Genomic DNA, 25,769 nt, shown 5'->3' on the forward strand with positions numbered 1-25,769 from the left:
TCTAGAGCTCCACATATGAAACTACCTTGACTGTGGCCAAGGGGAGAAAATAAGCTCCATGGGAAGGTGGGGGGATTACATGGCTGCCTTGTGCTCTTGGCCAGAAACTATATATTCGAGATCCTGAGTTCTACAAGAGTGCATTGTTTGATCTATGAAACATAAATGTTTACGAATATAGCAAACGGTGTTGTGCTGTCATAAAGTTGCTTCATCAAATGTCTGTCCTGTGTCATCCATGTCATGTCCCGTCCCCTTTTTAGCTCTATTTTCCAAAGAGGCCACTTCTTCCGGTCCCCACAGTCGTGCATCTGGCTTTTGTACATGTGAAGAGAGTCCATACTGTCACACTGCACCGGGTATTTTCCGGGAAAGGACCATTTTGGCAACCTTGTCAAGGCATTGTTTACTATGTTTATAGCCCAGCTGGTCAACCTTGCCTCAAAAGGAATCGTCAATGTGCGCAGCGTGGCATTAGGTTTCCCAGGAAAACAATGAATTTGACATACGCAGAAAAGCTATCATTAAAAATGGCTTTGAAAGGAAACCATTCTTTTGCTGTTCTCCATATCGACGGCATTTTGGAACGTATTATGAGAAAATGGCGCAGTTGGCTTTCTCAAGGAATAAAATGTTGCTGGCTTCCACAATAAGCACTTGGTTTGTGTGATCGTTCACTTACAAAATAAAACCTCTGAAATGGGGAAAAAACATCTGGTTTTGTGCCCGCTTAACCACAGTGAGTAATGTTTCTTCTTGAGGTCTCCCCTGAGGGGAAGACGGGGGAGCAGTTTTCCCAAATCTTGCCTCTTCAAGGAATCCACACACACACCCCCAACCTATGTTGTGCAACCCTGCTGGCTCCACCCACAGGCCCCCCTCGGAACAATTTCAGAAGCTCCTATTTCATTACACAGGCCCAACTGGGCAGCACCCCCTCCTCGCCTACACGTTCAGCGCCCAGGCCCTATTTATTCAGGGGAGTTAAACTGCTTCTCAGTTTCGCCTCTGCTCAGCTCCTGCGCACAGCCGAGGCCCCGAGTGCACGTGAAGGCGGGAAGTGAGCTCTCGGAAAGCCCAGCAAGACAAGGACCGAAGCACGACTCCGTAGGAAATGGCATCCGCAGTGCTGTTCACGTGCGCTCTCTGGAGCTTCGCCTCCGCACAGGGATTTGACTATAACGGCGGCATTCATGTTTCATATACGAATGCCATAGATGATGGATTGTTTCCTGCTGAAGAAGAAGGCAAGTTGGGTTTTGATATTTAAAAAAGAGAATTAGATGTAATAGCCTTTTGAACGGCTTAAGACACGTTAGGAGCAAATATAGGTATAATATTTTATTAACATCACCTGCAAAGAGTGAAACTAACTCCGGATAGAAAAGTTTATCAATTTAATCTTTTCAAGGCAGTTTGTTTCAAAGTTATGATATGATAGATTATTTATAACACGCTTAATACCCAGAGGTTTCTAAGCGCGGACCCGGGGAATCGAACCTCCGCGTCGTCTTGTTTCCAAGGCGAGCACGTTGCCCCTGGGCTATCCCCCCGAGAAAGTGAAACGCATACTGTGTATGAATAAGAAAAATTATTAAAGTGTTTCTCTGTGTGTCTGCCCACACAGCGTGTGTCAGTGTGTGTGTGCATGTTTGTGTGCATGCCCACAGTGCGAACGTGGGTGTGCGTGTGCTCCCACTCCATGTTTGTGTGTGCCCGCACTGTGTGTGTCTGTGTGCTAGTACTGTGTGTGTTTGTTGTGTGTGTGTGTGTATATATATATATAGGAGCATTCACCCTTCACGAGCGGTCAAACAACACACACACACTCACACACGTGCATGCATATTCGAGAAAGCCCCTTTGTAAAGTGTATTATTCGTCTTGGACTGTTGAAAGTTTAGAGGAATGCACCCAACAGTAACCTTTCGTTCTTGCAGTTCCCTTAACAGACTGCCAGAAGGAGAGGACCAAGTGGGATAAGCTCTTCACCATGCTGGAGAACTCGCAGATGAAGGAGAACATGCTACTCCAGTCCATTGATGAGATCATTCGGGTGGAGCTGCAGAGTGTGCGGGCGGAGATGCTGCAGTTTGTGTCATCCTACGCCACCACCTGCGCCAGCACCATCGAGCGGTCCATGTCTCAGATGGCAGTTCACGTGGAGAAGACGATGTCCACTCACAACGAGCAAAGCAAGTGGTCGGACCTAACTCACAAATCGAAGCTTGGCAAGATGCTGGAAGAGGTCCTGCTGGCCAGCGCTAACATGTCCAGCAGGCTTGAGAACCTCGAGGCCGACTGCCAGAGCAAGTGTGCAGGAGATCAGCAGGAAGAACTACTGAAGGACATCAAGAACCAGATGAGTCACAATTATAACACCAATGCTTTGCTTCTAGAACTTCAGCACACAAGAACTGAGCTGCAAATCGCGCACGCTCAGATGGCGCGGCGCCTCCTGCCTGCAGGTACGTTTATATTATTCATTTTCTTAGTAACACTGTAACATTGAACCCTACCACACACGAAGTGAAGTGGGGAAGGGAGAATTCACTGTGTCCCCACACAGCCCAAGGGATTTGTAGTACTCCAGGTGGAGGGTGGGGGGGGGGGTCGGGGACTGTGAAGAGATGCATGCTGTCCCAGGCAAAGTGTAATTTTGCCCCCCTCCCTACACTAGGGCAACATTTGAAGATTTTAAGGCAAGCATTGTGCCACCTAGAGCTTTTCTTCTGGTCTCACCCTAAGCAGGTGTCAAGAACATCCTTACTATAGATACAGTCCTGGTAGTTGGGTCTAGACACACCACACCCCAATTTTACAGCAAGCCTCTGCCATGTTGTGCTACATCACCGGTTCTTAATATTCCATCTTTCAGCAGCATATATCCTCAATACTGAGGACCACTGGGAAGAACAGGGCAGTTTCCGTGGAGTGTCAAGAAGAGGTAGACTTGCACAATGTCAACACCAGGGGGCCTGGGGTGTGGGGAGATGGTACAGTAAAGGTTATCGTTGTGGCTGGAAGTGGAAGGCTCCTTGAAGGCTAAACGCTGCTTGACTTCACCCACCCTAGTGCAGCACAATCTTTGCACCATCACCGGGGAGCAGCAAGAGCTGACTAGACGTCGAAGGAAGGGCCTTGATATACCCATAGCCACTGCGTTGTTTTCCAGGGCAGATGTTAGGCTCGTCATTTCACCTTATGAAGCGTTGCATCATCCAATCATTACGAGGCATGCTACAATAGGTTAGGTGCAATGTCATATTCATGTTTTGAAAGCGAGGCTCCCTTTTAATTGGTCCGCCCAGAAGGGTTGGGTGCCCATGAACACTGAGCTATGCAGGCTGCACAGTTGAGGTTGCATTAAGCGTAGCCACGCGATTCAACACCTTCTCAATGGCGTCCTGGTTTTCTGTAGCTATTAACAGTATAACAACTTTCCTAGCCACGGGCAGGTTTTACAGACACCCGCACGTTACCCCAGAGTAACTTAAGTAAACTTCTTAAGTTAACAGAAAGTTTGCTCTCGAACTAGCAAGTCAAGTTCAGCACATTTCTAGAAAGTACCAAAACAGCTTTAATACATCAGAACTAAAAATGTGAATGTGCGATATTCATAATTATATCTCAAGTGTTCATCTTTGTACATGAAAATGTATTTCATGATAGCTAAAGGCGGCTCCTATGATTCCTTTGCAAGAGGTCTCATTGATTAACTGCTGGGCTACTATGCATGTCTATGCAAATGGGACGCGCATACTCATCCTCGGCACTTAAGAGGTTAAACACTTCTCGAACCCCAGCGTTGTATCAGACTGTGGATTGGACAGTGGGATAGGATTGGAAAGTGACTGCTCAGTTTATGACGAGCCATATGAAGAAGGGTGCAAATAGATGAAGCCTTGATGCTGAACACGCACAGACATGTGCACGTGTGCACCCAGACACACACACACACCCCCACACAACCGCCACAGTGGAAACAGATGTGTACTCTCGGTGCTGATGCAAGCTGAATTATTTTCTGCCCTTAAAGGAACCAGTTCAATGATGCAATCTGAGTTGTTTCGGAATTTGGTTTGTGGTTTGAACAGGTGTAACGAAAAAACATCGAGTTTTTTTTTATTTTTGTTCTTCCGGGGGTCCATTTTATGTCAGTCAGTCAGATTTCTGGCTCATGCGTGAACTGTATGCAGGCAATCCACCTTAATCAAGTCAAGCAGAATGTAGACCCTGCCAGGTTCAGCCATCATCATTTTAGCAACTCCATTCATCACACTGATGATAAAGGCTGTTATGGCAAGGCAACATGTAGACCACACATTCTCGTCATGATAGCATGCAGGCCAAACATCCTGATTATACCCACGGAGGGCACACCACATGGATTTTGTAACATTCCTGAGATTATAATTGTAATTGTTTTTTTATAACGCGCTTAATACCTAGAAGTTTCTATGCGTGGGCCCGGGGATCGAACCTGCGTTGCTCCGCACTGTCTTTCTTCCAATGGGAGTGCGTTGCCCCTGAGCTATCCTCCCAGAAATGCATGCACAATGTACATTGCGGTCCTGTTGCGGGACCATCCATTTTTGGTTCTAGCCAGGCAGGACACACACAATTGTATGTATAATATACCGCTCTAGCAGAGCAGCATGCAGTCCATGCATCATGGTTATTGCAGGGCACCATGCACACCACACTTCCTGGATAATTCAGGGCAGCATGTAGACAATGCATGCTGATTAAACTCAGGCAGTTTATACGATTGATTGTGAAAAGTCCCAGGCAGCAGAGAGACACTGCAGCCTGGTAATGGCATGGCAGCATGTAGACCATGCAGGCGGTACAGTCTGGTAAATAAAAAAGCAAACCATGTAGATCGCACATCCTGGTTAAGGATTAACAACGTGCTGTGGACCATCCATCCTGGTTATGGCAGCGCATAATGTAGACCAGACTCCCTGATTTTGATGGGGTAGGGCATGCACCATATAATGTGAACATTCCTAATCAGCAGACCGGCCATGATGCACCTCAGAGCAGGCCCCTTCACTCTGTTCTTTTTTCAAGCTACTGCTGAGAACCCACCCTGCAAAAGCATGCATGTTACTCCTGACCTCGCAAGAGCATAGTGATCACCTTTGCCACGCGTGTCAGGATAATGTAGCTCAGCCATTCCTTTTATCCTACAGGGTAGCACAATCTCTTGCACGTGCCCCGTGTGCCACCTAACGGCGAGAGAGCAACCGTTACCCAAGGGTTGCTTTTCTTAAGAAAAATACTTGAAGTTCAATGGTGTGATTAAAGTGGGCGGCGAGACAGTCGGTTTCTAATGTTTTCAGTTCTTCCGGGAGAACAGGGGGTGCAACAGAAACCTTGCAGTGCAGGGGGGGCCGCACCACTCAGCAGCCCCACAATGGCTCCAGGCCTGTACATGCATCTGGGTTTTAGGTGTACCAGGGGACTCTGATCACCTTTTTTCAGGGGGGAGGGGTCTATATTTTGTGTTACAACGCCGATGAGTAACAATTGAAGGTGGTGCTAATTACAATACAAACTATTTTTCTGTTTAGACCAGTACTTACAGGTGATACTTGACAGAACAATTAACTCCATTTACTTTTTTTCTCATAGGGACTGGCCAGAGGAGACACTCACCATATTTGAAAATCTAGGAATGCAAACAAGTGGCAATTAAAAAAGTAATCAATTGATCGAATATAAGTGCACGTTTGGCTAATAAGAAAACACTAAGGGCCTGATTACACGTTTGGCGGTAGTGTAAAACATCCCGTTTTTTTTTACAATACTGGATGTTTTACCGCTCCACCAAAATCTGAGTTTCAGATGTAAAACTCATTGTTCATGGCACATTTTAAGTGGAGGTAATTAGTAATGACCTACACACACACACACATTACCACATGCGGTAATATGAAATCCCAAAGGAGTCCTATGCAACTCTAAAGTGGAGAATAACTCCAGGATCTGCATGACTGTGAACCATGGGGATCCTTCAGGTTACTGCATGCTTAATGAATGCGGTAGTGCTGTTACCGTTTGGTGGTGTAAATTGCAGCCCACAATCAATCCCAAAGGGATTAAATCATAAGCATAACTCGCCTGTCCCCTTGAAACTCTCGGATTCCTTAAACAGGACCCCTGAAACTGTAGACAAGCACCGTTGCAAGGGAAAGGCTGCCAAGAAGAGTTTTTAGCAACTGGTTTTGATTTCACGAAGCGCTTGGAAGGAAGCCAACAAGCGCCGCAAGGGATGTTTCTAATCGCGCCGCTGTTGGTCCTTTTCAAAGCTGCTTTTAATTTGGCTAATCCCCTGATTGCAAACTCCAAGGGTTCTCTGTTTTAAAATCCATACCCAGATAGCGTTCATGACATTTTGCTGGTTCTTTTTTTCTTGTTAATGGAGAAAGTGCAGAAGCAAACTCGTGCATGCCATGTGCTTTCCATAAGGAAAGGGCCTTGGCCTTGTGCCCCCTCGGGATTCAGGGGAGGAGAGGGGGCAGGGGGAGCAATGGGTTTAGACAACCAGAGCTGCCTCGTCTTCTTTAAACATGACATTAGTTCACTAATAACTAGCAGAAGCCATCATTCGCAGCACCGAGTCTCATCTGAAATAGGCTGCCACATTTACTGTGATGATATGTTAAGCTACATGTTCATTCGTTTTTCAGCCACAGAATGCCGTGCTTAAAACGACCACAGTTTGGTAGTTTTAAATGTGGTCGCCAATTTTTTGGTTGAGGTAATCAAATACATCATCCAAACCCACAATGCAATGTGTATGTGGGGGGTAGTGGTGGGAAGGGCTGGGCATATGGAGACACCCCCCCCCAATAACAGTAAAGCAAAAAGGTGGTCGACCAAGTTCGACAAAAAAATAGTCAACCAAATTCAAAAATATCAACAAAATTCAAAAATATCGAAAGAATTTGAAAAGATCAACTTGTGGTCAGCTGAAACACATAAACCCATCTGCCACCTCCTAATGTTTGTTCCAGCACATCTACCGCTGTTCTTGTGTAAACAGGTGTGTTTTTGCAGTCCCAAGACCAATCTCAGGTTATTGCAGTCATTGATCAATTGGCACAGTTAAAACAAATATGTAAATATAAAAAATATTTATAATATAAATATGAATAAAATAACTAACATAATATAATCTAACAATATAATAAAAGGCCAGATGTATGTTTGTCTGATGCAGTAGCTTTGTCTGTTGTCACCGCTAGAGGGAGCTGTTGCCTTAGAATATATAGTGGTCCTACTGTTTTAATGAAAACCTGCACTTTGGCCCATGTACACGGGCTCTTACACTACAAAATAATAAAATAGGTGCACAGAGGTGTAATGCAGTAGGAAACTCCTATGGACAGGGAATCGAGGGATCCCGAGGTACACATCCGCCTGCATGCAATGGGATATCAAGCACTGACAGCCCCAAAAGATGAGTATTTGCTGAATGTCTGCATTTCCGCCCCACTAAAAACTCACGTAGAGATGCCACACATACAGGCACAGGCAATGCGTGCATGCATCACACAATGCAGACAACAACTAAACACATGTAAGAATGTGCAAAAACTTGCATGCACACATAAAGGACACTGGCATACAGCTTTGCATGCTTCTGTGCATGGTGTGATGGCTGTATGTCAGGGTCTGTGCATGCGTGGTGAGGGTAGTGAGAGCAAGGTTAATGGTGAAAAGGAGAGAGCAATTGATAAATATATTCCAACCAATTAAGTCCAAACTCCCCACCACCACTTGGGTCTCTATCAATACCCACACCTGCATCACATAAAAAAGAATACATTTCTGCATCAGCAACACGGTCATCTACAGCACAAATGAGAACCAAGTACATTCAAATAGATTCCTCCGGAACATGCACACTGCTCCTCAACCCTGACCTCACTATCCTCCATCCATTCCTAGTGCCGGTCCTGCTTGAGATGCAGGCAGAACTCTCGCAGGTGTGGTGGACGCCGCTCCCGCACGTGAAGCATCTGCCCATCCGCTCTGGTGCTGCCTCCACTGCATCTGCCCATACCCAGCACCCCTATCTTGAACCCTGCCCCGCACGCGAACAGTGCTTTATTATTATTCCCCATTTCTACAGTAACACCGTTTTCAAGTGCTGCTCAACTAGGATAAGGTATTGGAGATTTCACACGGCTTCTCTGTGCTACTTATCAGAGGTGGAAGGGGGGTCCATGCGGCCCTCCCTGCATCCATGTCGCAAAGTGAGGTGGTTACAGGCACATTTTTAACACTGCTTCACAGATGCAACAATGATGCAACTCACATTAAAATAGACCAATGCAAGGGACCATAGTAGATACTAAAACACTTGAGTGAGCAACAGAGATCTGTGAAGGTCTTGTTAGAGGGTGTGGGTTGCTTAAGAAAGCCCCCTCACAGGGGGGCAAGCCTACACTGGAACAAGGTTTCATTTGAACTGCAACAACTCAGCCTCCATCTTTATGGGCTCAACACATTGAGTGCCATTACATTGACTAATACATTCAGGTATTATTGCATGATTTGAAGCAGAAGTAATCCACCATGAACTGGTATATAACACTTGATATTATTATTATTATTATTATTATTATTATTATTATTATTATTATTATTATTATTATTATTATTGGTATCATCATTTACAAGAGAGATTAAACTGAATCTAGCTGTAGCTAAAAATCAAATGATGCCACTTTGTTGGACGGGAACGGATGTCGACATCATTATTGAGGTGTGAAATCCATTTGCTGGCTACTATTTACATGCTTGTTTTAGCAGGTAGTTATCTAAGTAAACAAAACAAAAAATAACAAGCTCCTGTCAATCCAGAAACCCATTTGAAGCTTAAATCTCCAAAGTACCAATATTGTACAAAATCATCCTTTCCAAATGTAAGACATTCAATCACATGCCATTGTTCATGGCAGTCAGATCCAGGAGTGCACTTTTGTAGAACTGTATTAAAACTCTGGTGAGACAGGGAGCCGGGGGCGGGGGGTTGAGGGAATGAGATATGCGCCACAGGCCCTGCTGCAGCTTAACCCTCCTCATATCTGTTGATATCTGGGGAAGAGCAGCTACAGTACAAGATAACCTTACACCCCTCTCAGATCTGTAGAGAACCAAAGACAACAGAGGTACGTGTTTGGCCAAACCACCCACTTTTGGAACAGTGGCCAGTTCCTTAACACCACTGTGACATCCTAGTGGTTTTGATTGCCCAGGTGCCACCACAGCGAATAACAGCCCTTTTTATGTCTCTGGAGCATCCTATTCGGACATAGGTGGGACACGCTACACAACCTTGACGTACTTGTGGACTCCTGTATACTCCCAGATATTTGGTTGGGTCGCCCTGTGCACCAGGGATATTAGAATCCGCTCTCTGATTGATTTTGTGGGATTGCTGTTGGATGTTGTCAAGTTTGCTCATCCTGAAAATCAGAGCTCCACCTTTAAGTGAAACAGCTGCCTCAAGCGATTGAAACACTGTATCGCTCTATGGTGTGGTTTTTGCAACTAACCGAGTCGAAGGACTGGTATGGGTTTGTCATATCAGTCTGCCGTCTCAATCCAAACATCCAAATTTATATTGCTTCCTATTAGAATTTGATTGAATATCTGCAGTAGAGATTTCCGAGACATTACTATATGAGAGCAGGCTTGTTTATGTGTAGCTATTAATAGAAATGGATCTTGCCAATTGGATTAAGTATTATCATGATAACCAAAGATTGAAGACAGGTTTTCTTTAAGAGTTTTATACACAATGACTACAGATGAAGGCTCAATGCAGGACAGAGCAAAGAGGCGTGTCAAACGAGCAGTAGCACCTGCTTGCCAATACCAGGGAGCCTTTGCACCTCCTGCAAATTCAGAGAGGCCAGTGTTGTGGGCAAAATATCACAATGGTTGGAGTTATGGGTTATTAATATGCAACTACAATGAGTGGGTAAAGTATTAACACAAAAGTAAACGAATGCCCCATACATATATATGAGAAGTGTGTTATCTCAGTGGTTATATAATGTTTAACTCAGATCTTCTAGAAATAACTAATGGTGAGACACAGATGTTTCACTTCTTAAAACATAATGTTGATATCCCTCCAGATATAGTTACGTCTGTGAGAGCCCTGAGGAAAGCTAGCAAAAAGGAACTTGGCTGAAACTAGTTGGTTACACACATGTCGCAGGACCGACATGTGAAAGGTAGAGTCATTTATCATGGTTGATGCTTAATCTGACAAGAAATATCCCTTTAAATTGAGAAAAACAGTAAATATTGGTGGCACATGCCTTCTTATTTGCTCTAACAACAGCTCAGTCAGATCTGTTGTTTGTGGGTTTGTGTCATGGAGCAAATGTTTGTTTTTAGATTTAGATATTAAGTGGTACTTAAGCACCACCTATAAGCCAAACCGTTTGCATTTTACTACAGATTGGAGGGAGCGGCGTTGTGAGGAAGGGCAGCTTGTGGGTGCTGTGTGGTCATTTACCCACCCATTGACTTCCCAATTCCGTGCAAGTCCCTTTGTTAATTACCACCAACTACCCGCCTCTCCCCATCTAAAACACACCCACCCAGGATCTCTTTCAGCTAGTTCAAACAAGCAGTAACATCAGACTTTGTGCCTTATAGGGCCTGCCAGTGACATTTATGAGCATTCTTCCACAAGCTAATGGCTTAATTGCAGCTGTAAACGTGCTACTAGTGTAATAGAAATGCCTTAACCAAATGTGCCTTTAGCTACTTGATTTATAAGCAGTATCTGTTCTTCCACCAAACTCCCATCAAAACAAGCTCTGGCAAAGCCAACAATTTTAGCTTGTGTATTTGAACTGTGTACACCTGCTGTCTTCTTAAATTCAGGTAGCACCATTATGATTGATTGATGGATAGGTTATTTATAATGCGCTTAATGCACAGAGGTCTCTAAGCACGCACCCAGGGATCAAACCTGTGTTGCTCCGTGTCATTTTGCTTTTAAGGCGAGCATGTTGCCGCTGAGCTATTCTCCCGAGACATTATGGCAGTTGCGGGCAAATGCCTATCCCATTCTTACACGAGAAGCAAAACCTTTTGGCTTTGCCCGTGCTTATTATGATTATCTGTTGACCCCTGACAAACAGATTGAAAACGAGTGTCAGAGATTACTCTGGCTGGTTGTAATGGAATTAAGCGTGGAACTGAGTTGCAGTTGAAGTCTTCATTAACCTTTTTAATCCTTCTGCTATCTTGACTTTCAGAGGCCCCATTACAGCTCTATTTTACTGTTGGATACGCAACACAATCATACACATCTGAACAGAAATGGTACAGTTGATACACTGGGTGGTTTTACAGTACAAATCAAGAGTCATGGCAAGGGAATAATCATTGTTTCACTCCAATGGCCACGGTGTATAATACACTTAAAGAACCACTTGGATGCAATAATTTGTAATCATTATAAAACAATCATCAAGGTGTTTTATGAGTATGCAAGACACTAGATCGGAGGTCTGCAGCCTGTGGTTCTGGAGATGTTTTGGACATTGACCCCCTAGGGTCTCCACTATATACTATGGTAGCTGGAGGTGATGAAGGCTGCAGTCCAAAACAATGTTTGTTGTATCTCAGGAGTATGTTTTAGTGTGAGGCATGAAATTCTCTCTCTCACATTGCTTGCATGAACATGTTCAAAAGCAGCCTAGCCTTTTCATCATCACCCTAAAACTCTGGAACTCGCTAGGCTTTGGATTTAGAAAGAGGTTTAGCCAATTCCATTTGAATATCTGTGAAAAGGCTATAGTGGTTTTCATGCACTGGATTTTCATATAATTGTGACCCTAACACTCAGCAACCTGGGTCGGTTCTACAGTAAGGCAATAACAGCCACCTTCAAAGTCAAGCACCAACAGGAGGGACCAGGGAGGGCCATATTGACCCTGGAACCATCAAATCTGGTCCCTTTGTAAGAGGGTGGATGCACTGAAGGGCATTTGGCCTCTGCCAGCATAAATCCTTTTAAAGACACTCGAAGACTGTAAGGGACTCATGCTGAAAGTAGCGCTAGCACTTTTTCAACAAGTCATAGGTGGGAGTCAAACTAAGAAGTGCTTTATTGGTTGCATTTTCTTACACTTATAAATCAATATTCCTTGTTAGCAATTGTTTTTTTACTATGATGTTACAACACATGCCAAGTGCCTCCCAAAACATAAGGTTGCTGGCCAAGGTTCTGGGCAACAGCAATGGGGGCAAGTTTAACACATTTCTTGTCAACATCTATTTAATCCATCTTTCCGAACCTGCCTACAATTGACTGAATGCTATGTGGTACAGTTTACTTCCCACCAGTTCCCCAAATTCTTAATGTTCAATATATTCTTCTGCCCTCTGTTTAGTTAGCAGTTCATGTCGGCATCATGATCGTGATAAATGCAGCAGGTAGACACCAGATGTATTATTATTTAATATTGGGACCATCATCTTCAGGCTTGGATGAAGAGAACAATGTGGGGAAGGAATAGAGCTTGGCAGATGCAGTACATATACATCTGTCGCCAGATGCAGTTTCTCATGACAGTTCACATTCCAGTCTGTATCCAGAAACCCAAGTCACTTGTTTTAGGTTTAGTGATGAATACAAAAATCTCACTCCATTTGTCAATGTTCACATTACACTTTAAATGAAACCTTAAGTGAGTTTGACTATTTATAAGTAAACTCTAGGTGTGCCTCAGAAACATCTACACCCACATCCCTCAGCCATCATAAAATAATGGATCCAACCAAGGAAGAAAATGGGGATTAAGACCTGTGCTGAATGATAGGCATTGAAGTAATAGAATGGATGCAGTGGGAGAGTGGCTGACTATGCAAGGATGGAGGCACACCATCGATAGAGGAGGTCTTATCCTCAGAAAATGCTTGGTAATGATGCAGGACATTTGAGGATGACTCCTGAGTCTGATATGGACTCAACAGTGACAATATCAGGTTTTCCAAACACAGTCAAAATTCAGGACCTTTAAATAAGTTGTCCTACATGCATTGTCCAATCTGCTGTTTTCACTTTAATTGTCCAACCTCATTGACTGAAAAACAAGGTAATCATGATTCATGCTGGTATTGTTAAAGTATGCCAGTAACATTCTCACCAGTTATAATTAATGCCTTGTTATATTATACATGCCACTAATTGTCGCTACTAAGTGAGGCAGTGTATAAATCATTCCAAATGTACATACAACTAAAACATCTATGTTGTTGAAATAAATCTACTTTCAATTAAATTATCATTAATTTTCTCCTATTTTTGTAGGATGTGAAATGGCCATTTTATTCCCTTCACGGTCACCCAGAATTTATGCAAGTGTTCACCCTGCAACCGAGTCCACGCTGCATGACTTCACAGCTTGCATTTGGGTCAAAGTGACTGATGCACTGGACAAAACCATTGTCTACTCCTATGGAACCAAGAGAAACCCCTATGAGATCCAGTTTTACCTCAGCCACCAGTCAGCAGTGTTTATCGTGGGCACCGATGAGAACAAGGTGGTTGCGGAGAACGTGACCTCTCCAATGGAGTGGTCCCATTTCTGCAATTCTTGGAGCTCGCAAGATGGCACTGCATCAGTGTGGGTAAACGGGGACCTCAAGTCACAATCTTCAGAAATAGCACAGGGTCACGTCATCCCAGATAAAGGCATCATGCAGCTAGGCCAAGAAAAAAATGGCTGCTGCGTTGGTGGCGGGTTCGATGAATTATTGTCCTTCTCTGGCAAGGTGACCGGGTTCAATGTGTGGGACAGAGTCCTCAGCGAAGAAGAAATCATAACACAGACTGGTGGAGAAGATTCATGCAATATCCGGGGGAATGTTGTTGGGTGGGGAGTTACGCAGATCCAACCACATGGAGGGGCTCAGTTTATTTTCTAAAAAGAACCCTTTACTGATGAAACTACGTGACTTTCAACAGCCAGACATTCTGCTTTATCAAAAAGAATACTGAACTGTCCTAATCAGTTTAACTGAGGCCCTTAGATAAAGTTATTGTGATGTATAGGTATAGGTTTAGCTATAGCTGGAGGGATGGATCATCACCATACACAAAGCCCTCAGGGATGGGGCACTTCTCACCTGAAAGGGAAGTAAAAACACAGCATACACTCATGAACTCTGCAATGTGTACAAACTTCCACTGAGTTCAGTGTTCCCTCCAAACTAATGTTTACAGCCCCACTTCCCAGGCATAAACAATCTGAAGTTCAGATCTTTCAATGAATGTCGCAATGAGCAAATTCAACCCTCAAAGGGCCATAAAGTCCATAAAGTCAACACCCTAGGTGCTCTTCACCTATCACCCTCACATCCATCACATTGGGATGCTGTCACAATTCATTTTCATCAAAAATCCATTACACACTATCTCAACAGTTTTCCCTAGAAAGAGGCATCAGACGTGCCACCACCCCCTCAGACCCCAGTACCTAAGGCACATGCCAATTGAAACACCAGATCCTGCAATTAATATCAAACACTTCAGTTAATTACTGATAGAACTAAGTGACATGAGATGGAACTGTTTATTTAAAAATGATGCTCCAATCAATCACTCTTTCTCTTGTTGGATCTACTCATTAATGTGAACATTGCTTTTTAAATATTTAATTGATGAAATGTTACATTTTTGTTCTACTTTTGTTTATAATGGAATGTATGTATAATGCTAAACAGATACTGTGTCTCTTAATTGCTAATTAAGCTATGAATGAACAATTGTGCCTGTTTCCAATGTATGTTCCTGTTTTTACCAAACAGTATAATTATTTTAGTTGTATTATAATGTAAATCTACTTTGTAATAATGTTATTAAGACTATTTTTGTAAAACTTTATTATAGATAAAAGGTCACATCTTTATCAACTCTCACAGTTTTCATATTGTTTAAGCTTTATGTGTCCAATGATCTTGGGATTTGTTAAGAATGATGTGTAATTCTGAATGACAGACATCAGTTAATCGTAGTCTTTATTTGTTTCTTTATTTATTTGTTGGTATTTTGTAAGGTACTGGATGCAGAAGCCTTGTATTTTAGGATGATGGTACAGGAATTAAGGAAAGTGGTGCAGAAAAGGGGGACATTGGAGGACGGGAGATGACGGTTTTACTTACACCAACTCGCAAGTTGCATTCTTGACTCAAGTTAAGGTGCACATATAATGCAAACAGTTACCTGCATACAGCCTGCATTTTTCAATTGAACATAAGTGTGAAATGTCCTCAGGTTGTTCAAGAGTGCGAGGGTCATAGTAATATAGATCGTTGGCAAGGTCTACGGTTTTCAGCTAAGCTGACTTAAGAGTTCCTCGAGGAAGGGGAAATACACTTCTAATTCTCCGGGACAGACTTTCAGGATAAATAAGACTTCAGTCTGTTATCCAAACTGCAAGGGATTTTGTTGAGGATCTCAGGAGGGTATTCAATATTTTTTGCGCGGGAGAGTATCTCTGTCCACTGTGCTTCTAGTTGACTTGAACGTTGGCGTGAATCTTCTCACAATATGTGGGATTCAACTTTTGATGTCTTCTATTTTGGTTTTAACTTTGTTTTGAACATTATATTTGATTGAGAATTTGTTGAGCTTCACATTCTATCAGGATTCTTGCTGTCTAAGCAATTTAAGGTGTTAGTACAAACTACATGTGAACACTGAAGACAAATACTTAAACAGGACCACTGACACCTCAAGCCTCTCAATGCAGTCAGCCTATAGGTATGTTCTATGAACCACATAAATCCCCTCTTGTATAGTAAGAAGGCAGAATTATAGGAGCATTACATGTCAAACTTAAGTAATTCTGAACTTTCCTTCTAAAGTATTACTCCAAGATCTCTGAAAAAATGGTAAGAATGGAATTTATTATTTTAAATTAGGGGAATGTGAGAGTAAATGCATTTGTTATTAGGTGCTATCCACCTATTTGTATCCCAGTCCCAAATGGAAACCTTTTCAAATATCTTTCTTACCAGAAAAGGACTAATCTCTCATTCACCTGATTTGAGTCTCAGGTTGTCACTCGCAAGACACCCTCTCAGGTAACCTTGTAGTGGAATGGAAGAAAAACTAAAATGGATTCCAGGAACTACCCAAACCAATACAGAGAGAATGCCTCTTGTTGGCATTATTTTAACTTGTCTGCATTATGACAGAAGGAGGCAAGCACATGCAAGCCACCGAACTCAGTGGAGAAATCCAGCTCAATTACTGGGCCATGTCGCCTCTCATGAGGAACGTACAGAATCACAGATGTGTTTATCCTTGCTGCGCATCATTGGTGAGGTGCACCATGAGCCCATAAGATGTGTGAGCCTTCGAACACACATAAAGGTATACCTTTTGGAGCACCTTTTGAAGGCAGGCAGCACAGTACACCATCACATTACATGCAATCACTGAATTGTTCTTAAATAAAAATTGTTGTCAGCATCCCTTTTTTCATAAAATATACATGACACTATGATTTATCCCTTACGTTTCTGGAATTGTATTTTACCACAGAAGAGACGATAGTATTTTAAAGAGTATATTGCAGTCCTTTTCTATGTTATGGCTCATATGGGTAATGTTTGCCACATGTGTGAAAAAGACCAATTATGTAGACAGTGGACTTGACTCATTTTCAGCCATTAAAAATGGATAAAAGCAGATCACAAGTGGCAGACCCTCTCTGGTGTCTACATTATTGCTCGATTAACTGTTGTTCAGTAATTTGATATATGTTAATATTGTCTCATGCAGATCGGACCTGCCGGACTCATGCTCCCATTTTTGCAATCCCACCCCCATGCTTCAGGGCTAAAGAACAGACAGTGAGGTATTAAAAAATCAAAATGCATTTAAACGACAAGTTCAATGGTAGACAACTAGGTCACCAGCCTTAATCTGGAGATCACTACAATCTGTATTCAAAACAAATACTTAAATAAATTGCATGCTACCATCCTATATGAATTTCACTATTAAAAGCCCACAAAAGGCATTCACTTTCAATCACAGTCTTTCCCTACATATTTTGATAATTAAAAAAAAACACTAGTCATTCTAAAATGTCTGCTTTGCATTGACTTCAATTCCTGTGGGTCTTCCCATTATTTGTGTGTTATTGGGGTGCCTACCACTGAACAGGGGATGAACACCCAATTACAACACAATGTAACAAATAAACCACATTTTATCATTCTTCATCAATATTAAAAATCACCGTAATCGATAATTACATACAATAACAACATTACTATGTACAAAAAATGTTCAACAAGTGCCAATTGTGCAAACAAAGTGCTTTGGGGTTAGTATTAAAGTGCAAATCATGTGATACAGTACTTTACAATACAGGTATTCCTTTACTTAAACTTGAGGGAATATTGCATCACTCTAATATATCTACTTTTACTGTCCACAACCCAATTGAAATATTTTGAGGTTCAACTATTACATTTATTCCTCAGTGGGTTAACATCAGATCATAACATTGGAAAAGGAGTGTTTTAACAAAGTTCTCCTCGCAGGTTTTTTAAGAAAACATCCTGCATACGTAGGATGTCATCTTAAGAAAGGCTTGTCAACACAACGGTATACAGTCTTTTCATTGAAAAAAGTTTTATTGAAAAGTTGTTTCATCGAAAATGTTTCGGTGAAAAATGTTTTCATCAAAAAATGGTTCATTGAAAACTTTTCTTATCTAAAAAATATGTATATATGTTTGGGTGGGGTAAAGAGTTACATTTGGAAAACGGGGATCTGGGGTAGACCCCCCAATTTAATCAAAAAATATATATATGGTGTTTTAAAGGGCAGAAAACAGGGGTTTGGGGACCCCCCCATTAAAAAAAAATGCGGTCAATTTGATATACATATTTTCGATGAGAAATGTCATTAATCTACATTAGATGAAAATTGTCTCACTGAAACATTTTTCGATTAAACATTTTTCACTGAAACATTTTTCGATGAAAAGACATGGAACCCAACACAAAGTGTTTGCACCTTTTCCAAAATACACCCATCCCTTAGCGTTCTCCTCAATTGCAAATACATGCCTTCATCAGGACAGGAAGCCACATTTCACTGAGTCAGTTCCTCAGCTCTCTACCAACCTCAGTTTTAAATTGCCAATTGGGGAACATAATTCCTTTTCCTATGTGTTAAATGCATTCACTCTATCATTTCAATGCATCTAAAAAACTAAAATGAAAGAATCAGTACTGCGAACCGTACTTGTCTTCTTAAATGTGACAGGTGCATTATTCCATTATGTCCCAACCCAACGTTTCAGATTGCGTACATCAATGTATGGCTGGCAATGCATCTTCATAAATCCGTTCACCATCACCAGCTTCTGCCAGCCCATTGAAAAGATGGCTATCTTTGATTTACACCTTTCTTTCCATAAGGTGGCATGTTAATCCCCCCTCATACTGAACAAACAGTTCCCCTGAAATGTGCTTTTCTCAAGCACAATGTATTAAATCAATAACATTTGGGATATCTTTATTAGCCACTTCAGCTTTATTGATTATAACATACTCCCCACACCTTGTTCATTGGGGGTAACCTCCAGTGTTGCATCACTTGTATTAGTACAGTTGCATGTATATGTATTTCCCTAAATTCTCCACATAGCACCACAGAAAGACACTGAGTCTGTAAATTAAGCTGGATCTGCAGGCTCCTTGGTTCTCAAGGCAAATAAAAGCTAAATACTCCTGATCCGTAGACATGGAAAATATGCTGTGTTTATTAGTATGATGTGGCACAATATATAGTAAATTACAGTAAACATTGAGGATACTTACGTTGCACATGCAGTATCGAAACAGGACCTCAGCACCAACCCACTGCTGGTCAGGCTGCTTTAATAAGATGTGAGCGGCGGAATGATTAAAGCACTCAGTCACAAAAAGGATGTGCGTGCCTACTGTCTCTAGTCATGTGATCGCTGGTCAGATTTTGTGACTTAGGTAGGTAATGAGGTTGTGTGTGATTCAAATTTGTTTGTAAAGTGGAAGCCATTTTGTAATGTGTTAATCTCACAAAATTCATAAAGCTAAAGTATGGGCAGATATCTTACTATAACACCCAACCCTTATACTTAATCCAAGGGATATATCTACAAAATAGTTCATTAATAATGCGAGAGTTTGTTTATTTCAGTTGTTATAAGAAGGAGGGTTAGGCTACTGCTCTTTTGTGTTGTCATTAGGTTGTAATTAGGTGCTTTGCACTGACTACTTTATGGCCATCACTAATTTCTCACTAAAACATTTTACTTAATGCAAGTATGATTAAATATTTGATGTTCTCCTGCATTAAGAAAAGTAACGTTACATCAATTAACATTCAAAGCACATATATAATGCACCAACTCCCCTGTGCAGAGTCGATGTACATGCAAAAGGTTACTTGTTTGCATTGGCTCATGTAAGTTTGAACTCATATTGTACATTTTATAAATATGTGGAGGGCTTTCCTTAAATATGAATGTATTCCTTTCAATCCAGATAAATGCACAATTTAAATGGTCATGCTTGCAATGTTTTCAGTCTCTTTAGACTTCAGGGCTGGAGATGTACTATTCTCCAGTAACAGATGCTTATTTGTAAATCCTCTTCCCTACCACATTACACCTGATTCTGCCTGAGCATTGAAATACAGGGGAATGCAGCAAAGTGTACTTAACACATTTCTCCAGGAATATAATTATTTTGGTATACATGTCATTTCACACCCATCCAGACTATGCTATGGTCTCCACCAGTGGCATTAATTGCATGATGTCTTTTCATCTATAGGCGGTCATGATTCCACTATGATCGAAATGACTCAACATCAGCTTCAACCACTATTTATTTCCATAAATAATACATAGTCTTACAAAGGCAATCCCACTTTAAAGTGGCAGCCAAAATGCTTTCAGATTTGGATTTTGATTTTCACTGCAAAGTGGACTAGGCCTTAAATAAACAACATCTCACTTGTATTTAATAGATATATGGGCTATAGACATTGAGATGTTAGCACCTGTTTCAGTGTTTTCAAAGCACAACCCCTTGAATTCCCAGTCCATGTATCACCCCAGATTTGACCCTGATGAGAAATTGGACAATGTGAGGATGGGGGTTGATTTACTTTTTCACATGTACATTTTGGTTCTGGGAGAACAAGTTGAGGCCCCAGTCAGCCAGACAGCATTCGATCAGCAAACAATTAAATCAGGTGACCTGTGAGGAGGTCAACCACAGAGCACGGACAGGTCTTCATTCTATTGGCTGGCTCTCAATTGACAAATCTTCCCTCTGGGAAAAGTTAGTGCTTTTGCTCTCCAATCTCCAGTTTGTTCTCCTCAATCTTCCACACCCATCATTCCATCTGTCCAGACCTCTGTCCTATTGGTATACCATTATATTTCCCTCTAAACCCACCCTGGCCTGTCACAGAGGAGTGGTTTACTTTCCACATGAACAGAAAAGGAGGTAGGGAGACTACTCTTTTTTAACAACATGGCAAATTCATTTTTTATTATGTCTGACCCATATGTGCTACCTCGCTAGAACTTGTATTTCCAGATTCTGCAAGTCAGGGGCAAATGTTTGAGAAGTTAGTGGACATTGTTCAATTACATTTAATGATTTTACACCTTTTTACCATTTTCAGGAAATTTAAAAGATGATAACCACCATTCTATTTTACATAATCTAATAGCTACTACTATTTTCTACAAATGGTCTAAATTTGAAATCTCTCGGACACTGCATGGCGATGCACCACTTAATTTCGTTTTTACACATTTTAAGTAGTTTCCTCTAGGGCACGGTGGATAGTTCAGGGGCAACATGCGTGTCTTGAAATGCAGGCAACGCAGAGCAAAACATGTTTGAATCTTGGTCCCACGCTTACAGACTGGTCGCCAATAATTAGTGCATTATAAAAGATGAATACATTAATTACATATTTGTCCATACATTTTACATGCATTTATTTCTTTGGTGGGAAATTGCAGCTGCTCTCCACCATAGGGCAAAAGTGATGATGCATCACCTAAATATTCCCTTTCCATGTTATCCTTTCCAAAGCAATTGCCTTTAGCTGTACATATTTTCAATGACCTTTTCACCTTGACTAATCCAAGGCAGATGTCTGTTCATAGTGCATCTAAATGTCATTCACCTCTTCTTTTGACCTCTTCTAGCTAAGGCACCTCTCACATTGATGGATGAGGAACTGGGCCACAGATACTCTTTGAAATAGAAGCCTTGGGTGCCTGAGGTAAATGTATAGAGCTTATCTGCTTTGAAACCTATCTGGTATACAATAAAGGAGCACTTCAAGATGGTATTAAAGTCATCTGGCTTGACCATAACATTTAAAAATCTTATGACCGCTTCAAACAGTCGGAAGTCCCTGTGGGTTCCTTCGGAATGCCTTTCAATAAGAAATGAACTTATAATTTCGATTTGATACTTTCATTTCAGCCCCTCTGTGTTAAAATTAAAACTATATAACTTTGATCCATGTAATTACAAATAATAGGCCTTCCATATTCTCACAAACATGTATTCTACCCAAATAAAGGGTCACTTGTAACAATTGCATTTTAGTCTGTTTAAAGCTGCACTCCAAAGGTATAATAGATAACCTGTGATGATATGTTGGGTTTAGGAATTCACACATGATAGAGATGTGCTTTGTCTAAATTGGTCTGTCTACTACACAACTGATATTGAAGATGGGCATTGCTGATACACTTTCCGTGGATTATTTTATTTCTTGTGAAATGAATGCACTCTTAAAGAATGGAGTTGAGAGTTTAATAACAACATTGTCACATTTTTTTAAGTTTTCTACATTGGGTGAAGCGAAATATATGATTGTAGATTCGTAGTATGAAGTCCGGCTTCCTTTTAAATGTGACAGTTAGCAGGAGCCAAAAATCCCCAATGAATGTCAAAGTCAGAACATAGTCGGAACATATAATTTCTCTTGCTCTTCCCAGGAAGGCCAGTCTAATTTTTTTTGTTCTAGGCCTCATTTTTAATAACATCACAGACACTGAGCTATCTGAATTTGTGTTGCCTTGCCTGGATTTGGAGACACCATAGATACCTGTAGAAGCAACTTTCTGGAAGAGAATGGGTTATTTGCAGCTATTAATCTTCCCTTGTTGTTATATAAAGTTATAGTCAAATATAACTTTCTTTGACTTGGATTATGAGCAAGGGGGCATCCCAGCAAACAGCCCAGAATTAAAAAGAGCTACCTTGCAGTTCATAAGGTTACTTTGATGGGTCATATCCCAGCTCATAAATAGCCACACATGCACCTCTGATTAGATGCAGATGTATTGCCCTCACATTGCAAAAGGTAAAAGTACAGAACATTCATTTCAGTTTAAAATATTTAAGGCCTGATTCACAGAAGCATTTTATAATGGTGCCATCTCTGGGATGTATTTACCCACTCTGCTATACTATGCGGTATAACTCTGCTAGTTATGGTGCAAGAAACAGCAACAATGGTGGCAAAAGTCTTGTGCGTGCCAAAAACCTCCAAAACCACGTTCCTCAACACACAGAAAGATGGATGCACAACCTGCCACCCATAGTGCAAGTGTGGTGGAATAGAGCACACACTGCAGAAAATGTGCCAGTGGGCTCCATGACAAGCAAACATAGAGTGCAGAGGAAAAATCAGCACTTTGCAAGTGAAACTTCTAAATTTGCCTGTAAATGACATTTACTTTGTTGCTAAAAACACCAAAATGCCTGTACACAACACTTCTCAACATTCAAAATCTTGATTGGCACTAAAATTCAGTTAATCTAAGGAAGCATTGTGAATGTACAAGGTCCTAAAATGTGAAGAGCAAAACATTTTCTCAGAAAAACTGGATTGCCTGTGGATGATGGCTCCTGTCAAAATATGTGTGCAGCACACTGGGCTACCTGTGGATGACAGCTTCTGTCAGATGAGCTCTCCTGATGAAATTTTAAAGTATCTAAACTAAAAGTCTGCTGAATTAGCAAATATAAAAGGATTGTTGCTAAAGGGAATACAGATCTGAGTTGTGTTTTTGATCCCACAGGTTTAAAAATAAGAAAGTAATTTATCTATGTTATTTGATGGAACTAGTTTGGTTTCTGCTGGAGTTTGAGTTAAGAAATTAAGTATAAATTAGCCTGGCTCGGCCTGCAAGAAGTGGAAAAACAGGTTTCTCCCAAGGAGAGGGAAATCCTCTCAGCAGAAACTCACTGATAGATAATAATTGTGGGTTAGGCCAGACTTTTGTCTACAGTCAGAGAATGAACAATGGCAGATCCCCAGGCCAGGAAATGGACGTGTGAAGGGGTCTTAAACTGCTCCTTGAAGGAATTCCCCAAAAGAGGGGGCCACTCCTTGAGTTCCAGGGAGAGACAAACGCCGGACAATTTGCTGCTAAGAATAAATAATGAACAATTTTTAGAGACTCATAACTTGTTATCCAAAGTGGTGAAAAATACAAGAAGGACAGATTTGTTAGTCACATTTTTGTCTTTATGTTTCAACAGGGGGTCGAACTGTGTAACATATTCTGCACAGGAATGGCAATATATGTGGTTTTATGTGAACTGTATTAATGCTAGAATTGTTAAACTTTACACACACATCCCTATGGTAATCATACATATTTGTGGAAATTTGCAGAACGTTTGGAAAATGTGTTCATGGCGAAATGGACAACATTCTGCAGAAAGGTGAAACAAGGTCTTACAGCTGCGGGATTTTGATGAACAGATACTACATAAAATATGGAATCTTTCTGTGTGATTTTTGTAGAGGTTGCCCATGTATAAATATGTATTTAGGACAAAATTCGATTTTGATACTAGTGGCTAGGGGAGGTTTCTAAGGACTGTAAAAGGCAAACCAAAAATGTGACATCATCAGTCCTTGATCCAATCACTCAAATGCATGGTGGAGATGAGGTCCTGATCCAATCCTAGTTCACAGGGGCAAGCTTAGTTAAGGCGGCCCATACACCCATTGTGTGATGTAATTTGAAAGGATAAATAGAGACGGCTGACAACAAATAGGGACTGACTGACTGAGTCACTCACTGACTCTCCGGATTCCAGGAAAGTACTTTGTTCCAGCATTCTACACCCAGCCTTTAACATCCTTCCAGATCCAGATGCCAAGAATCTTGGCAAGCAGTAGCTGAACCATTTTCAGCAAGGCCTCAATCCTCAAACTTATTCTCACAACCCAGTGGAGTGCTGTGGTGTGGGAAATCATCCTGGAACTAGCGTCCTGAAAATATCCGGCTTGCTACCATAAGGCTTGCCTGATGAACTTGCTATCCCGCTGATTTGAACTACCCAGAAACAAGAAGGGCAGATCCTGTGCAGTCTGGTGACCGGCCTAGCTGATACAGTCGTGCGGCTGATTTCCTTGATAGATCCAATCCATTGACCAGAACCGTGACTGTCCAAAAATCTTAAATCCCTGTGGATTGTGAGTATTAATAGTACTCTAGAGAACTATTGAATACCTTGCTTATCTTGTTCCACTCTAATCTCTGAACTATCCCTACTTTCATAACCTGTAACAGTGTGAAAATCTGTAGTGCTATCTTCTTCTGTCTAGTTGCTAAAGCGCCATTTTCATAGTCATATTTATTTGTGTAACTATGATCCATAAATCCCACTTTGAGTCTTTGGACTGGTGCTGCCGGGAAGTTGATGGGGATTTGTTACTGAAGTCATGAATCAGTCTTAGAGCTTACTGTGTCCCGACTTGGTTGCCTAGCCAAACGCTTTAGCCTTGAGTAAAAGTATAAGCCATATTTTGGATTCTAAATTGAAATCTTGTCCAAATCTCGTGTCTTTATTTTCGAAAAACACCTCTTGCTAAATCCTCCATAACTACTTCAATTTTTGAGATAGAAGCGAAATGAAAATTTTGAAAAGGTTTACACGTGTGAATTAACTTTAAAATATTTCCCACTTTGACTTTGAGATTTCAAATGTTCTCCTTTGATTAAATCATTGCTTTCGTTTACTTGCATCTGTTCAAAGTGGCTCCTGTAGAAATGTATAATAATTTAAGCATTTTTGTCCACATTTGGTGTTTTTGCTCAGCCAATTTCAAAGTCATTTGGACAGTTAAAAAGTTAATTCCGTTTTTCTCTTGTGTTTAAAGGAGGAAGGTGCGAGTGATATTGTGTTTGATCTGTGCTATTCCTGAGTACCTGCTCTCTCCTCACATCTATTTAAATTACCTATTGGTGGGTTGAGGGGTGTTGCAGGGGGAACCCCTAACCATAGTGCTATCTGTTCCAAACCAACCCAAAAGTATTCTTTTCTTAGATGCATTTGTTTTTGTGCTCATTATTTGATTCCTAGTGCATTAAAGGTATTATTCAGTGTTCTGTCACCCCATTGGTGATTGTTGTTACCTATTGAAATATATTGTGATTTAAATTCTAAATACATAAACAAATATTTACCTTTGCAAACTAGCCTGATTCCTGATTCAGTGTGACCGGGGAGTCTCAGGAGAAGGTGTGTGATATGAGTGGTATATCGTTCAGAATATTGAACTTATAGATACAACTAAATAAGGGTTTCATTTGTGCACTACATGCTGGGCGAGACTTGGGTGTGTGCCAGATTGAAATCACTTACAGTTT

The 25,769-nt window shown here is 41.3% G+C and overlaps 2 protein-coding genes across 6 annotated transcripts in view; one reads left to right on the forward strand and one right to left on the reverse strand.

Moving 5' to 3' along the window:
• Positions 1 to 25,769, reverse strand: part of VEPH1 (ventricular zone expressed PH domain containing 1) — a 2,478,904-nt gene that overhangs the window by 2,193,808 nt on the left and 259,327 nt on the right. The window lies entirely within an intron of this gene.
• Positions 993 to 14,960, forward strand: PTX3 (pentraxin 3). The gene is made up of 3 exons (XM_069618439.1): positions 993 to 1,247; positions 1,941 to 2,468; positions 13,361 to 14,960. Exons 1-3 carry the CDS (start codon positions 1,115 to 1,117, stop codon positions 13,975 to 13,977), a joined length of 1,278 nt encoding a protein of 425 aa, XP_069474540.1. The 5' UTR covers positions 993 to 1,114; the 3' UTR covers positions 13,978 to 14,960.

Source organism: Ambystoma mexicanum, chromosome 10 (assembly GCF_040938575.1).
Source record: "Ambystoma mexicanum isolate Mex_15411 chromosome 10, UKY_AmexF1_1, whole genome shotgun sequence".
Lineage (NCBI taxonomy): Eukaryota > Metazoa > Chordata > Amphibia > Caudata > Ambystomatidae > Ambystoma > Ambystoma mexicanum.

Bases quoted from the DNA above. Each gene is read 5' to 3' on its own strand.
- PTX3 (XM_069618439.1), top strand. From the start codon at position 1,115: ATGGCATCCGCAGTGCTGTTCACGTGCGCTCTCTGGAGCTTCGCCTCC. The intron at 1,248-1,940 runs GCAAGTTGGGTT...TCGTTCTTGCAG, and splicing joins GTTTCCTGCTGAAGAAGAAG to TTCCCTTAACAGACTGCCAG. The intron at 2,469-13,360 runs GTACGTTTATAT...CTATTTTTGTAG, and splicing joins GCGGCGCCTCCTGCCTGCAG to GATGTGAAATGGCCATTTTA.